At 41.3% G+C, this 15,254-nt stretch overlaps 1 protein-coding gene across 1 annotated transcript; it reads left to right on the top strand.

The window, feature by feature from the left end:
* The first annotated feature begins 7,087 nt into the window (after positions 1-7,087).
* On the top strand, positions 7,088-12,180 carry LOC143609189 (uncharacterized). The gene is made up of 6 exons (XM_077084016.1): positions 7,088-7,514; positions 8,223-8,405; positions 8,493-8,606; positions 8,724-8,924; positions 10,112-10,279; positions 11,697-12,180. The coding sequence occupies exons 1-6, from the start codon at positions 7,275-7,277 to the stop codon at positions 11,931-11,933; spliced, it is 1,143 nt and encodes a 380-aa protein (XP_076940131.1). The 5' UTR covers positions 7,088-7,274; the 3' UTR covers positions 11,934-12,180.
* The last annotated feature ends 3,074 nt before the right edge of the window (positions 12,181-15,254 follow it).

The raw sequence follows: 15,254 nt of genomic DNA, 5'->3' as shown, positions 1-15,254 counted from the left end.
AGCTTGCTTCCTCAGCATCTAGGCATTTCATGAGCGGTCCCAGATAAGAGCGTCGATATAATGTACCATCAAGCAGTTCATAGTTCTGCGACTTGTGTCTTATCTTCCTCGCCTGTGCGCGATCGTCTGGTACTTTTCCCTCCTTCAAGAATTCCATTACTGGAGTTATCCATGATGAAGGGGTTGTATGAGTTACAAGGACAGACTTCGCTCCCACCGACGGTTTCTCATTACTTCTACCCTGACATCTTTGCCAAAGTGATCGAAGCTGGTTGATGCCATCTTGCTCAGCGCGTCAGCAGATTTGTTTTCACTGCGCGGAATATGAATGATTCTGAAGCAGTCAAATTGCTCGATGAGCTTTTTCGCCTGCTCTAGATACAGAGGCATGGTGTTCTCCTTGGCATCATAAAGGCCATTGACCTGTGCTACTACAAAGTATGAATCAACATGGGCCTCTAGCTTTTTAACTCCGAATTTCTGCGCGATGCGCAGGCCAGCCAGCAAGGCTTCATACTCAGCTTCATTGTTGGTGCTCTTGAAGTCCAACCTGATGGCGTAAGTATATTCATGATTCTCTGGATCCACCAGCTTGAGGCCTGCGCCGGATCCTTCGTTGTTTGAAGCTCCGTCGGTGAATAATCTCCACACATTTTCTTCATCATTGGCTCGCGGAGGGTCTACCTCGCGCTGAGCCTCTTCAATTTTTCCTTCGGGGACTTCTGCAATGAAATCAGCCAAGACTTGTCCCTTTATTGCTGGACGGGGCTTATAGGCGATCGTGTGCTCACCTAATTCCAGCGCCCACTTTGTCAGCCTTCCCGAGAGCGCGGGGCGCCGCAAGACTTGCTGGATGTTGTAACCAGTCAGAACTTCAATGGGATGACCATTGAAATATCTATGAAGCTTGCGCGACGCGTGTGTTAGTGACAAAACTAACTTTTCCATGATGGAGTAGCGCGTCTCAGGATCTGTCAGCACCCGACTCACATAGTATATTGGCGTTTGGATTCCCTTGCGATCCACCAATAATACTGCGCCGATGGCGCGCTCTCCTGCTGATAGGTACAATGTCAAAGTTTCACCAGGAAGTGGAGCTGTGAGCGCGGGCAAATTTATCAAACATTCTTTTATCTCACTGAAAGCTTGCTCGGCCTCAGGAGTCCATTTGAACTGGCTTTTCTTTAAGCAGTTTCTCAATGTATTGACAAATGGGGTAGATTTGCTTGCATGGTTCGCTAGGAACCTGTTGATTGAAACCAATCTACCATTCAGCTTCTGGACTTCTTTCATGGTGGATGGCGAGGGCATGTCAAGGATGGCCTCCACCTTCTCAGGGTTCACCTTGAAACCATCCTTGGTGACCATTACACCTAGAAATTTTCCATCTTGTACGCCGAAAGTGCATTTGCTCGGATTGAGCTTCATGTTAACTTCCTTTAGGCGCCCAAGGGTTTCTTCGATGTCTTTGAGCATTTGTTTTTCCTCCCTGCTTTTGATCACCAAATCATCCACATAGACTTCTAGGTTTCTTCCAATCTGCTCGCTGAAAACGGCATCCATAAGTCTTTGGTAGGTGGCTCCCGCATTCTTCAAACCAAAGGGCATTTTTGTGTAACAAAAAACACCCTTGTCGGTTCTGAAGGCGGTCTTGTCCTCGTCTTGTGGTGCCATTTGAATCTGGTGATAGCCCTTGTAGGCATCCAGGAAACATTTGAGCTTGAATGGCGCCACGGAGTCCACCTTTGCGTCGATGTTTGGGAGGGGGTAACAATCTTTTGGGCACGCTTTGTTGAGGTCCTTGAAGTCAATGCACATCCTCCACGACCCGCTACTTTTCTTTACCATCACAGGATTGGCTACCCATGTCTGGTATCGTATCGGGCGGATGATGTTTGCGCGCAATAGATCCTCAACCTGCTCATTCATGGCCCTCGCCTTCTCATCCCCCATGACTCTCTTCTTTTGAGCAATTGGCTCTACAGACTTGAAGGTGTTGAGAGAATGTTGCGCCAGGTCTCGCGGAACCCCAGTCATATCAGAGTGTTGCCACGTGAAGACCGACATATATGCTGTGAGCAATCTTTTCATTCTCAACCTCGTGTCGTCTGATATCGTAGCGCCAATTGTGACTGTTTGCTCCGGGAATTTTGGGTTGAGAATCCATTCCTCTGGCGCGTTGTTTGCCATTGGAAGTTTCATTCTCCCTTCCCGCGGAGTACTTGTCACTGCACACAGATGATCTCGGTATACAAAAGTTACACCTGTTGGTGTTGGGAACCCTAACGCGCCGTGCGCTGGCGACGGTATGGCGTTGAATTGGGCAATCGTTCCCCTACCCAAGATCATGTTGTGGCAAGAAGTGGTGGGCAAGACCAAGAAATTGACAACTTCGGCTCGCTTGTGTTTTTCATCCCCCATGGTTAGTTCAAATTGTATTTGACCTAGGGGATGAATGATTTCATTTGAAACACCAGAGATCGGTGCATTCACAATCTCAAGCCTTGCTTGGTCTGCCGGATCCAGTTTCCTGAAACATTGCTCATACATGATGTCTGATTCGCTGCCAGTGTCCACCAGGACTTTTGACACTTCATAATGAGCAATGTGTGTAGTGATGACAAGAGGACTGCTGATGGAAGGGCCTCCCCTGATTCTTGGGAAGATGACTTGTTGCTCGCGCCAATCTCCTTGGATTTGCGCGCTTCTCTTTCTTGATATTTGCCCTTGCCTTCCTCCCTCGGCTACACAGATTCTTTTGTACTTTTTGCTGGCTGAGGCTCCTGATTGTTCATTTTCTGGTCTTGAGTTTTTTACCAGGTGAGCCAGCTTGCCTGATTTCACATCTTTTTCAATTGCATCCTTCAAGTGGTGGCATGCATCAGTGTTGTGTCCTGTGGACTTGTGAAACTCACAGTACTTGCCACTGTCTGATGGTCCCTTGTAGTGTAGTGGCTTGGGGCTTTTGAATTGGACATTCTCAGTGCTTAACACCTGTGAAGGCGTTTTAGTGAGGGGAGTCCATATTCTTGGCAGGGGTCTGTTAGGATCTCTGCCGCCTTCCCTCTTGTCACCCTCCCCGCGATTACGAACGTCTTTTTGGGGCTGGGGTGAGCTTGGTTGCGCCTGCTTTTCTGCGGAAGAAAAACTGGTTGGTTGCAACCTGGACCATACAGAGTTCTGTTTGCCCCTTTTTTCGTTGCTGCGCGGTGACTCAGCTTGATGCGCTCTTTCTCTTGCCTTATCTTGGGCAATTTGTTTTTCATTTCTCGCGAAGACTCGCGATGCTTCCATTAGTTTGGCCCAAGTGGTTGGCATGCCATCTCTGCTTACGAGAGCTCGGCGGAGTTGATCACTGCGCGCGCCTTGAATAAAGGCCACGCGCAAGAGTTGCTCAGTGATACCTCCGATTGCCAGAGACTCCTGATTGAAACGAGTTATGTAGTCTTCAATCGTTTCATCATTCTTGCGCACGCAGTGCATGATGTCATCAGGGTCGCGCGTGTGTCTGCGCTGCTGTACGAAGTGGGCTTGGAACTTTTCCAATAGCTCCTCGAACCCATCGATTTGCCCAGTCGGCAAGCTCTCGAACCAGACACGCGCCGCGCCCGTGAGGCAGCGAGCAAACATGTGACACCATGTTGGCATCGTCCAGCTTTCTAGGTTTCCTGTGTTGTAAAACCCTTGTAAGAAATCGTCTGGATCTGTTGTGCCGTCATATTTGCCCAAACCACTTGGCATCTTGGATTTGTGCTGAATGGGGGCCTTCGCGATGCGCTCGGTGAACTTTGAATGTTTCACCAAGATGGCTGGCCTGTATGGTGTGGTTACGTCCACTTGCCCTCTTACTGGTGGGCTGTATGGCGTGTGCAGATCCAGATCGGCTCTGGCTCCAGGCGCCATGTTCATGTGCGCGCGGAGCTGTGAGCCTCCTGCATGAGTATCTCGCGTCTTCCTCATGCTGTGCACTTCTTCATCACTAAACTCAGTGTGTGCAGTGTGAACGGAATGACCATCTTCCGGCGCGCGCGCCCTTTTTGTTCCATGAACGTTTTGCTTGTCAAACGCTAGGCGTTGTGTTAAGTCGGCTGACTTTTTGTGTTTGACCATCTCATTGTACTTGTCCATTAGACGTCGTTGCTCGTTTATGAGCCATTCTTTGGGGTCATTGGTTTCATCTTCTGGACCCATTGGTCCTTTTTGTTTCGCGCCGGCAAGATTTTGTAACGTGAGATCGTCTGGAGAAGTTTCAGTCTGGCCATGAGGAGTTGTGATGAAGGGACGGTTACTGGTGGCGCGCGTAGAATCACGGATGGCGCCAATGAAGAAACGTGGATCGACTCACTTGTAGACGATCTACTTTCCTCGGGTGTGATTATGCTATTTCACCGATGGTTCTCTGGGATCTGATGGATATGGGTTCTTCCACCTACAAAATGAACAGCACCGTAAACTTACCCCTCAGAAAGGGACAGAGGGGTCCTCTTTGGGGTAACCCTCCGGTGTGAGAATAAGTATTTGTGGGAGAAGATAATAATATGAGAGTAAGGAAAAATGGAGTGTATTGCTTAATAGCTGAATACTCTGTTATTGTGTGTAATTGGATGTTCTTGGATGCAATTTTATCATCTCTCCTTGTGGAGTTGATGTGGTATTTATAGTGCTAGGGTTTCCAATGATTGGGCTCAGACCCAATTAGGGCTTTGTTGGCCTCTTCCAGTTGCTTTGCGCCACGTGTCCTTTGGGACACCTGGTGATTTTTTATTGGTTATAATCACGTGGTAGCACATGGGTTTTGCTGAGTTGTCCACCTTTCATTGGCAGCTGTCAACATCAGCATATTCTTATTCCTTAAAAAGATACCTTCTGGAAGGTTGTCTGACGTGCACAATCAAGGTTGCCCTAATCCTGATTTGGATAGGGACGAGGTTGATTATGTGCTTGTGTGATACGCGCCTATCCTGAGGATGCGCGAGGTCTTCTCTTTATTCTCACGCGCAGATGTTTCATGCGCAGATGTGATATGCACGAGCATGTGATATGCGCCACGCGCGGATGCGCCACGCGCATATGTGATATGCGTGAGCATATGTGATGCGTGAGCATATGTGATGCCTGAGCATCTGTGGTGCCTGAGCATATGATGCCTGAGCATGTGATGCATGAGCATATGTGATGCATGAGCATATGTGATGCCTGAGCATCTGTGGTGCCTGAGCATATGGTGCCTGAGCATATGATGTCTGAGCATGTGATGCATGAGCATATGTGATACGCGTGAGCATATGTGATATGCGCCATGCGCGTAGGTTTTGGCTTTGTGCCTTCATAATGTCTTGATTTCAAGCCTCTTGTCCATATCTTGTGGGTTGACCCGCCTCGCTCGGTGTTGAGGCGGGTACATACCTCTTCATTCAACACCGTGGTACCTACGATGATGATGATGGTGGTGCCTGTGAAGTCTAGGAGAGAGAGAGCATTGGTATATCAAGACAACGTGTTTTGAATCAAATGGTGGTAGAGATACGTGTAAAGTAAGAGATACGTGTAAGCCAAACGAATAAGTACAATACACAATGCTGGACATACGACTTTTTAAGCAATTGTTACAACCTTTAAAGCAACAAATACAACCTCTAAAGCACACTTTTGGTTAAAGAAGTTGTAAATTAATATTAATAACAAGACATGAATCTCATCACTTAGAAAAATAAAGTAAAATCCAGTTTTTTTCTTACATAGAAATACAAAATTTGAGTTTGTTTTATAGAAAAAATTAATTCACTTCTATTTAGCATTTTAATTGGATAAAGTAAAACTGTATAGTTTATGTTTATAATAAAAAAATTCTAATATGTATAAAATTTTTATTTTAAATGAATTTAGTTTATAACTTTATTTGATGTAAATTGATGAATAACATTTTTGTAATTTAACAATTTCTTTTTAGTTGATAAAATAATCATTGGACGACATATAGTTTAGCGATGCTAAGGTGTATGAAAATAGACGTTGCCAACCAAGTTATCAAAATCAACACATCCTAAACATTGATTTTCACAACCAACAAAAAAGAAACATGAATTATAGAGAGAAACATCCGTATGTCACTATGTTGCTTAAAAAAACATGATTAACCTTCAAATGGTGTACAAATTGTGATTTATCTTATCTTGTTAGTTAGCATGATATTGATGTGATACCCTAAGTCTTCCAGGAATAAGTTCTTACACTTTACTAAAAGTCATGACTTACTTGTAGGAAATTTCTATGCACAATTAACTCAATTAGAAATCGGTTTTGTCTTAATTAGAATGCTAATATAGTTTAGGTCGAATGTGTACTGCTAAGAATCCTAATTGAGTAATTGCTCTTATATTTGTTAGTTTATTTATTTTATTTTATTTATGTATTTTCTATTTCTTTACAGATTTTATTATAGGCAGACAATCTAGAATAGTAATTAGGGGTGTGCAAGAAACCCAAAAAATCAACCCGAAACCAAAAAATATGAGAAATCCGGACGAAAAAACTTAAACGAAACAAAAACCGACGGTTTGGTTTATGTTTTTGTAAAAACCGCACTAACGGTTCGTTTTGATTTTGCATGTAAAAAAACGAAAAACCAAACCGAATCGAATGTTTTTTATATTTTATATTAAATAATTTATAATAATTATGTAAATATGTAACTCCAATATATTTGATCAAATGTATAACAATATATTATTTTACAGTTAACAAAGTTATTTATATCTAAATTCATTACTTTTTGCCAACTTTTTTTTCGGCCTAAAGTTTTTAAGCTCAAATGACAAAAACCAAAACCGAACCGAACACTTTCAAAAACTCCAAAAGTCGAAGTTTTGATTTTCGGTTTGATTTTAGCAAAAAAAACTGCGCCGAATCGCAACACGCACAACCCAGATAGTAATAAATGTCTTTTAACAATATTTATTTAGTTACCATACATATAAAATTACCCTTTTCATTTGTCCTAAAAATTTCAAATTTGAACACAAAACAAACACCAATACATTTCGTGTATTCTACTTAACTTACCCGAACGAGTGTCAAATACATAACCCGAACCCGTAACACTTATTACACACACTCCATTCAAAAGGTTGACCATTCGAAATCTTATTATTATTATTATTACAGCGGGACTGTCGGTGGCCGGAATATACTCCTTATTACACAGCCGGAGTTAGCCGTTTACCTAATTCACATCTACCAATCGCCGTTGACTTCTGCGGTATTAGTTTGCCTATATGGCGTATAGAAGACGTCAAGGTTTTGCAACGTCTGTTGAACAATTTGGAAACCCTAACCCTAGCGGTTATCCGACGACTGGCTTAGAGGAAACGCCGTCGCTTGCGGCTAAGGCGATCAGAGCTTCTTCGGCGGCCAACCGTGACTCGGCTCTCTCGTCGGCGTATGGTCAACCGGCGATTTCGCCGAGGAGTGTGAAGTCGATATCGGTTCGAGATTCGCAGTCGTCTGCTCCGAAGGTTTTCGGCTGCTGTTATGCTTGATTATTATTATAATTATTTTTATATTTGTATTTGTGTTATATTGATATTATTGAATTAAGTAGGATTAGTGTAGGTCATAAGATGTAGGTGTTTGTTTAATGTCCTTAGAATAATAGATCATTTCAGATATGATATGCGGTTATGTCGTTAGAATGATAGATTACATGGATGAACATAATATAGGTTTAGAGCATCTGCATAACATAAATGGTTCCTTGGTTAATCTCTTTTGATGAGGCGTTCGTTTTAAAAAGCGTACTTTAAGTGCACCGTAGTGCGAACCGACACAAGGCGATGGCCTTGACGGTCCTGCCTACACAAGGCGACCAAAGCGGTGAAGTCCAAAGAGCGCAGATGAGGTGCATTTTGTAGACAAAAAAAGCTCTCTACGGCGTGCACCTTATGTGCACGGGTCATTTTTATGCTTCAGAATGATGTACCACACATTTAGGTTGTAAATCTAGGTTATTTTTATACTAACTTTTGTATAGTGCTAACTTATAGATAATTGTTGGTAGGGGGTGCTAAAAACCTATGACATGTATAAAAATGTTGTATAAGAACCTTGCGCCTCGCATACGAAAATCGATGCACTTTTTGTGCTTGGGTTTTGACCCGTCGCTTTTGTGCGCGTTTTGCTTTTTAGAACCAAAAATGATCTAATAAATGTGTATGCTGTTACAGGATGATTCTGTGAAATATGATTACACATCAATGAAGAATTTGGAAAAACCGAAGCGTGGATTTTGGGGCGTTTTGGCTAGAAAAGCCAGATCCATTATTGAAGATGATGACGATGTGGCACAGCAATATGAAACACCAGAAAGAAGGAGGCAGCAGATGTCTGATGCAGAAACAAGAAGTCAGGTAATGGTTATACACGAACATGCTTGTTACAGTTATACGAAATACATGAATAATAGCACGATCCTTATTATTATGTGCTTTTTTCAGAATTCTAGCCTGCATCAGAAGTCAGAAGTTTATCAAAAGCCAGAAAGTCCTGGATTGCAAAAGGGTTTAGGAGTAATTCAATCATCTCTTAATTACATCGGTAATGCTCTTGAGGTATGAAAATGCTATAAAGATTCAGTCTTTTTTTAGTTTTGGTGTCATATTATATTGATATTATATAGATGGCATTCAATGTTCATATCATTCATGTTTATTGCTTACTCTTAACAGGAAGGCAAGACAATTGTGGAGAACAGAACAGCCGACATAATTCAAGAAACACGCAAACTACATATAAAGAAAAAAAGTGGCGTCCCTGAGACCCAGACCACATCTACTGTTGGGATTAATAAGCAATTTCAGCAGTTGTGCGTTCAAACTCAACCCCAAACAGAAACAGATATAGAAATTCAATTGAAGGCATCAAGAGATGTAAGGTTTCATTTATGCATCATTGGTTTACATTCAAACCCGTCTTGTATAGGTGGCAATTTTCATCCATATACATAAAAATGGGTCAAATCAACATAATTAGCCAAAAAGGAAATGCGTCGAAACTGTCTCCCCAAACTGTAAATTGTTACAGTGTAGTCTGAGCAATCATATTTAACATGCTAAGTATTTTATAATTTTTTTTAAATACGGACATGAAGTGTTTACGAGTAACTAAACTCTATTTGACCTGTTTGGGCATTTATTATAAAATTTCATGTCTTTACCCGAACCATTTTGGCATGTCATACATCTTGCCAGCCCTGCCCATTTTGCCATCTATACTGCCATGCATGCTTAGATCTTGATGTCACAATTGGCATCTATAACCTAATTTAAGCAGAGACCTACAGGAATTACATAATGCACTTTTACACAATTTTAGAGAGAGGGAGTGCAGTAAGCGGGTGCATAACGGTCATATGTACTAAGGTTAAATCAAAAAACTTTTTATTTCACTTTAGTACATAAGACGGTTATGCACCCGCTTTCCGCACTCTCTTTCTAAAATTGTGTAAAAGTGCATTAGGAGGTTTTCACATGTCTTTATATAAGACTGGTTATGTAATGAACACATGTGTATATATTATAGGTGGCTATCATGACCCATCGTTATAATAATGGGTTAATTTGGGCAAAATTAAGTTTTATATACGGGTCAAAATGAATCAGCTTAAGTTTGTCAATGGGTCAAAACAGGTAACTGTTAAAAAGGTCTAAATGTGTTGGCACCACTCATGATCATATTTTGTATTCACCTACTTGTCGTCGCCCCCGTCACCTTTGACATTCCACCCCGTCATTGCTGTCACTGGCACACGCATCACTGCCTCACCCCCACCGCCGCCACCACAACCGTGGTAGGAGTGGGTGGGTACTTTTTTTCTAAAACAATTTATTTTACCTGATTCCATTTTGCCAAACCCATTGACCCGAATTCATTTTGCTTAGAACGTTTTTTGATCCTATCCCATTTTTCCTAGAACCCATTTTGACTCGTAGCCCGAGCTCGGCCAATTTGTCAGTCATGATGCATTTGGGTGCATGATTTTTATATTCAAAATAAGTTTCATCTCTTTGCTTAATATATGTAACATGCGAGATATATTTTTCGGTTTCCACTACAGGTTTCCATGGCAATGGCTGCGAAAGCAAAGCTTCTACTTCGGGAGCTTAAAACCGTGAAGGCGGATCTTGCGTTCGCAAAGGAGCGTTGCGCACAGCTAGAAGAGGAAAATAAAAGCCTCAGGGAGAAGTCAGTTGGAGATGGAGACAACCCTGAAGATGATGATCTGGTATGCTTGATTTCCTTAGCATTATCTCAGGGTGTGCATTGGGCTTAAACCGGATTGGACCCGGGCCCAAATGGAAACCCAGAAGTTTTTAGACCAAACCGTATGAAAGCTAGTCGTTTCTAGTCTGTTACCCGAACAAACCGAGAACCGTTTAATCAATGGTATTATAAAAAGTATAGAACCAAGAACTGAACGAAAATCTTGATGGTAAAAAGTAAAAAATATTTTGGCCCAACCGCCCAAGAACAAAATGAACATAGCTGGTTTTCGTCTGGTTTGGTCGGGTCCCGGTACAGTTTTGTTGGTCCAGGCCGAATTTGGGACACCCCTACTCTCAAACAGATGTAAATCTTATTTTAGTGTTCCCTGACATATGATTTGTCATCTTACATAAATGTTTTTAAAATTACCCCACCAGTGATGGGTTCTGCATCTCCACCTCATCTGAAAATGACATCATCATCTCCAGCACGTGTGACCATGTGACCTGGATTTTATATTATAGCATCAAACCACTACTTTCCTGTCCCAAGAAAATTACATGTTACTAGTAGATACAATTTACAGAGTATTCTATTTTTAGCCACACAAGATACAATAATACATATAACATTGTTCATATATGCATATGTAGACAAAATGTTATTGGCTTTGACCCGTTTCTTTTTTAATAACTTTCTTTCTATTTGACCCGATAAGTATAAAACATAACTGATATTAGGGGTGTTCTTCGGGTTCGTTTCTCGGGTTTTTCGGGTCGGGTTCTTCCAGTTTCAAAGTTTTAAATCTTGACCCAAAACCCAACCCAAATCTCTCACGGGTTTTTTGGGTTCGGATTTTTTCGGGTTGGGCTAATCGGGTTTCGAGTATCCTAGAATACAAAACAAAAAAATTTAAAAAACTACAATGCTAAAATTAAAACAACATATTATTTTTTGCTCGTAAGCAAATAATCAAATAATAAACCAACATAGCTTGATAAAACAATCCAAAAGAAGAGTAAAACTAACTCGAACCATATTTGTCTTCAATCGGGCGTGATTTGGTTGTTCGATTACGGTTGCTATTAGTAATAAATGGAAAACATAAATCAACAATAAGCAATCGATCTTTAATAGTTGTAATGACAACAATCGATTAAGGACCAGATTCTGATAACGTTAGTGGCTAAGACTAAGCCTATTATACCTAAAAATATATTTATTTTCAAAACTAAAAGTTTATTCGGGTTGACCCGAAACTTATAAATCAAACCCGAGAACCAACCTGAATTACTTCGGTTCGGGTTCGGGTTAGTCTTTTCTTGGGTTCGGGTATGTGTTTTCTCGGGTTGGGTTTCGGGTTTCGGGTAAAAGTGACAGCCCTAACTGATATCGTCAAATGGGCCTGTTATTAAACACTTATATTTATGTTGCAGATACGGCTCCAACTGGAGTCGCTTTTAGCAGAGAAAGCGCGGTTAGCCCAGGAGAATTCAGTTTACGCGAGAGAAAACCGGTTCTTAAGAGAAATAGTGGAATACCATCAACTTACAATGCAAGATGTTGTTTACATAGATGAAAATAATGAAGAGGTGAGCCAAGTATACCCCATTAATAATCTATCAACACATAATCTACAATCCATTGTAATACCAACTATACCCCCTGCATAATCACCAGCAGCTTCACATACTTTAAATACAAACAAACAGGCCCAACCCAGTAGTCCTGTTATGTAAATAGTTTGTTTGTTTGTTTGTCTCTATTTGTTTAAACGAGAACGATTAAATAATTAGTAAACAAATTGTTTGTTTTTATTTATTTATTTTGTTAGAAAGATTTGTTTATGGAAATGTCTAGATGGTCAAATCTTGAACTCTTGTCATCTTGTGTCAAATGAGAAGGTATAATATATGATACAGTGGTGGATTGTAACTTGTTTACATGATAAAATAATAATTTTTATAATCATATTAGTCATACTTCTTTTTAAAATTTATTATTGCTTTATTTTTTGTTATTTATTCAAGGACTAATATCTTTTTTTCTGACTCAATTTTACTCCGTATCTTAACTAAAACTAAAACCCTTAGCCTTTTAGTCGAAGGTCATACACTTGCTATTAGACTAAGCTAGTTGTTATTTTTACTGATTTTTTTCGTATGTGTTTAAATTGATCGATATTAGTGACACAATTATCAAAGTTGGTTATCGTACGAATCCATATTCATGTGTTTAAATTCATATCTTTTTTTGGGAAAATTAAACAAAATAACCCGTCAGAGGAGAGGTTTTAAAAATGACCCACCTTTTTTAAAAACTCCCAACATAGCCTTAGTCTCATCTTTGCGATGAGATTCAACGTCCAATAAGAATTTGGCATGTGGCCTCAAAATATCATTTTCAAGATGAGATTTGAGCTCAAATTTAATAGTCACAATGAGATTGATCTTGATGAGATTTGAGACCAATCTAATTGTGAAGATGAGATTTGAGAGCCACTTGTCATCATGTCAATGGTCGAACAATCTCACCATCCGACAAGCAAAACTCATCTTCGTGATTGGTTTGGGACGGGCTGTTTTCGGAATTAAGCAAAATGACGGGTCATTATGGGAATCTCTCTATTTTGAGTGGTCATTTCGGGAATTTTCCCTTATTTAATTTAGGGTCAGATTATTCTATAAATGGGAATTAAAATGAGAAAGATGAGAATGATTTGTGACAAAAAAAAGTTAATAAAAAAATAATAACTCAAAATAAATATGAAATAAAAACAAAGGAGATATGTGGGGTGGCGGTCAGGCTACATCCTGTAACACCCTTGGCAAACACAAAATCGTCTCACTCTTAGGCTATCCCACATCGGCCGTGGACAAGAGAGATCCTTGGTTCATAAGTAATGTCCTGCCTCTTAACATCACCAACGCGTTTTGGGCAACCAAAAACAAATCCGTGAGCTCTTCGTGGGCAGAGCGGACAATATTGGTGGTGCGAGGGGCCGGGGTGTTACACATCCGGACATTAGGGTAGCCGTATTGGGGCGACAAATGCCTACAAATTAGAGCGGTTTTGTTGGTGAACACTGCCCCCCCGGCGATGAATGGGGCGATAGGGGAGGGAGCGAGTGTTTTTTGTCGCCAGAGATCTCTTTAAAGAATATTATTATATTGTATTGTTTGTGGTGTGTGTGTGTGTGTATTGGGCTACAACACCACTACATCCCTAAAATTAAAACAAACTCTTAACATTTGCTGATTTGACGTCACATGTCACAAAACGTTTCATTTTATAGTCTCTCCAATACACATAGCCTTATGGCCTTATGGGTGCTTTTAAACAAAAGTAACAATATTGGTCAAACCACGTAAATGAAAATACGAACTTAACTTCAAGAAAAAATACAAAAGAATTAAAAAAAGATATCAAATAAACTTAGTTATTTTTTGGTGTTATATTCTCTCATAATTGAAATATAAAGTTGGTATTGGTGGGAATCATTAGGCATTTGTGTAGTAAATTTTGGAGGTTGACTGGTGGTGGTGGTGGCGGCGGCATATTATTATTTCAGTAGTGTCAGACCATGATTTATCCAACATATGGAAGGGGACCTGATTTCTTCCTCATTCATTGTTATTAAATATTAGGCTGAGGGGTGTGGGGCTTCAGCGGGGGCGCGAGAGCCCCTCCGCTCGCGCCCCCAGGCGCGAGTACCACACCACCGGGGCGCGAGAGGGGCGCGAGCACGGAATTCAAAGCAGGCGCAAGGTGGGTCGCGGGACAAAGCTGGCGTAAAGGAGCATTGGGAGACGTGAAATAGCCGTTGGGAGTACACAAATGAGCCGTTGGGCTCTTTAATTTAATAAAAAAAAAATTATTCTTCCTATATATAAACCCAATATCACCTAAAACAATTACCACACCCAAAATCACATAAAACAATTACCACAACTTCAAAAAAAAACCCAAAATCAACCCATCTTCCAAACTTTTTTTTAAAAACATGTCTGGAAATTGGTACCCAAACCTAGATTCAGGTTATAGTTACGACGATTTATGGTCGTCACCAGACCAATCGATGTTTTTTTCGGGGTCGCAAGAAACATCCGGCTTTCAACAATCCAACATACAACCGTCTCCTAACTTTGTTGTTCCGGAGACACAAGAATCACACGGTGATGCTACGGGAGCAAGAAGACGCGTCCACCGAAAAAAACAACTTGCAACGGACGGGCCGGGACCGGCTTCGACTCCGAGGATGAAACGGAAAACCACTCCGTGGTCATCGGATGAGAAGGAAGCCTTGTGTCGGGCTTGGATAGTCATTTCTGAGGATCGGCGTTGCGGTAATTGTTTTAACGTTTTTAAAAATGATTTTTAATAAAAAAGTTAAATAAAAAAGTTAACTGGAAATCTAATTTAATTATTCATTTTGCAGCCGACTACCAAAAAAGCAAGGTTTTTTGGACAAAGGTTAGGGAGACGTTCTATACGCTCTTTGGGAGTACAGAGCGAAACGCCGATATGATTTCGGGTCGGTGGTCCGAAATCAGAAAATTTGTCGGCTTGTTTACTAATCTTTTCAACAGGAACGCCGATCGTATGAGACCAAGTGGCAGTGATGATTTGGCGGTTAACAATTTCACTGTCGAAGAGTGGAAGCAGGAGTGTTTGCGGAGGTATGGGACGGTGAAGACGTGGGACGATGTAAAGTTGTGGGAGAGGTTGAAAAGGTGTTCCAAGTGGGTTGAGCTGGTGGCGCCGGACCATGATGCGGAAGTAGGGCCGAAACGGACTAAAACTAGTTCGTCTGGAGCGTATAGCACTTCTGCCGGGTCGGATTGCCGCGTTGGATTCGACCTAAACATTGCGGGGGAGGAAACGTCTTCACCGCCGAGGAGGCGGCCATTGGGACGGGACGCCAAGGGGAAAAAACCGGCTGAGGGGGGAGCCGTAAACATCGTCGATCTTGTTGAATCCCTCAATAAATTCAA

This window comes from Bidens hawaiensis, unplaced genomic scaffold (assembly GCF_021521415.1).
Source record: "Bidens hawaiensis isolate Kalapana, Puna unplaced genomic scaffold, B.hawaiensis_p1.1 tig00419509_1, whole genome shotgun sequence".
In the NCBI taxonomy this organism is placed as follows: domain Eukaryota; kingdom Viridiplantae; phylum Streptophyta; class Magnoliopsida; order Asterales; family Asteraceae; genus Bidens; species Bidens hawaiensis.
The sequence above is the reverse complement of the archived record's forward strand: the minus strand, read 5'-3'. Positions and strand labels throughout refer to the sequence as shown.

Excerpts from the sequence above, each read along its gene's own strand:
- LOC143609189 (XM_077084016.1), top strand. The coding sequence starts at position 7,275 with ATGGCGTATAGAAGACGTCAAGGTTTTGCAACGTCTGTTGAACAATTT. Across the intron at positions 8,925-10,111 it reads AATTGAAGGCATCAAGAGAT|GTTTCCATGGCAATGGCTGC; the intron begins GTAAGGTTTCAT and ends TTTCCACTACAG. Across the intron at positions 10,280-11,696 it reads ACCCTGAAGATGATGATCTG|ATACGGCTCCAACTGGAGTC; the intron begins GTATGCTTGATT and ends TTTATGTTGCAG.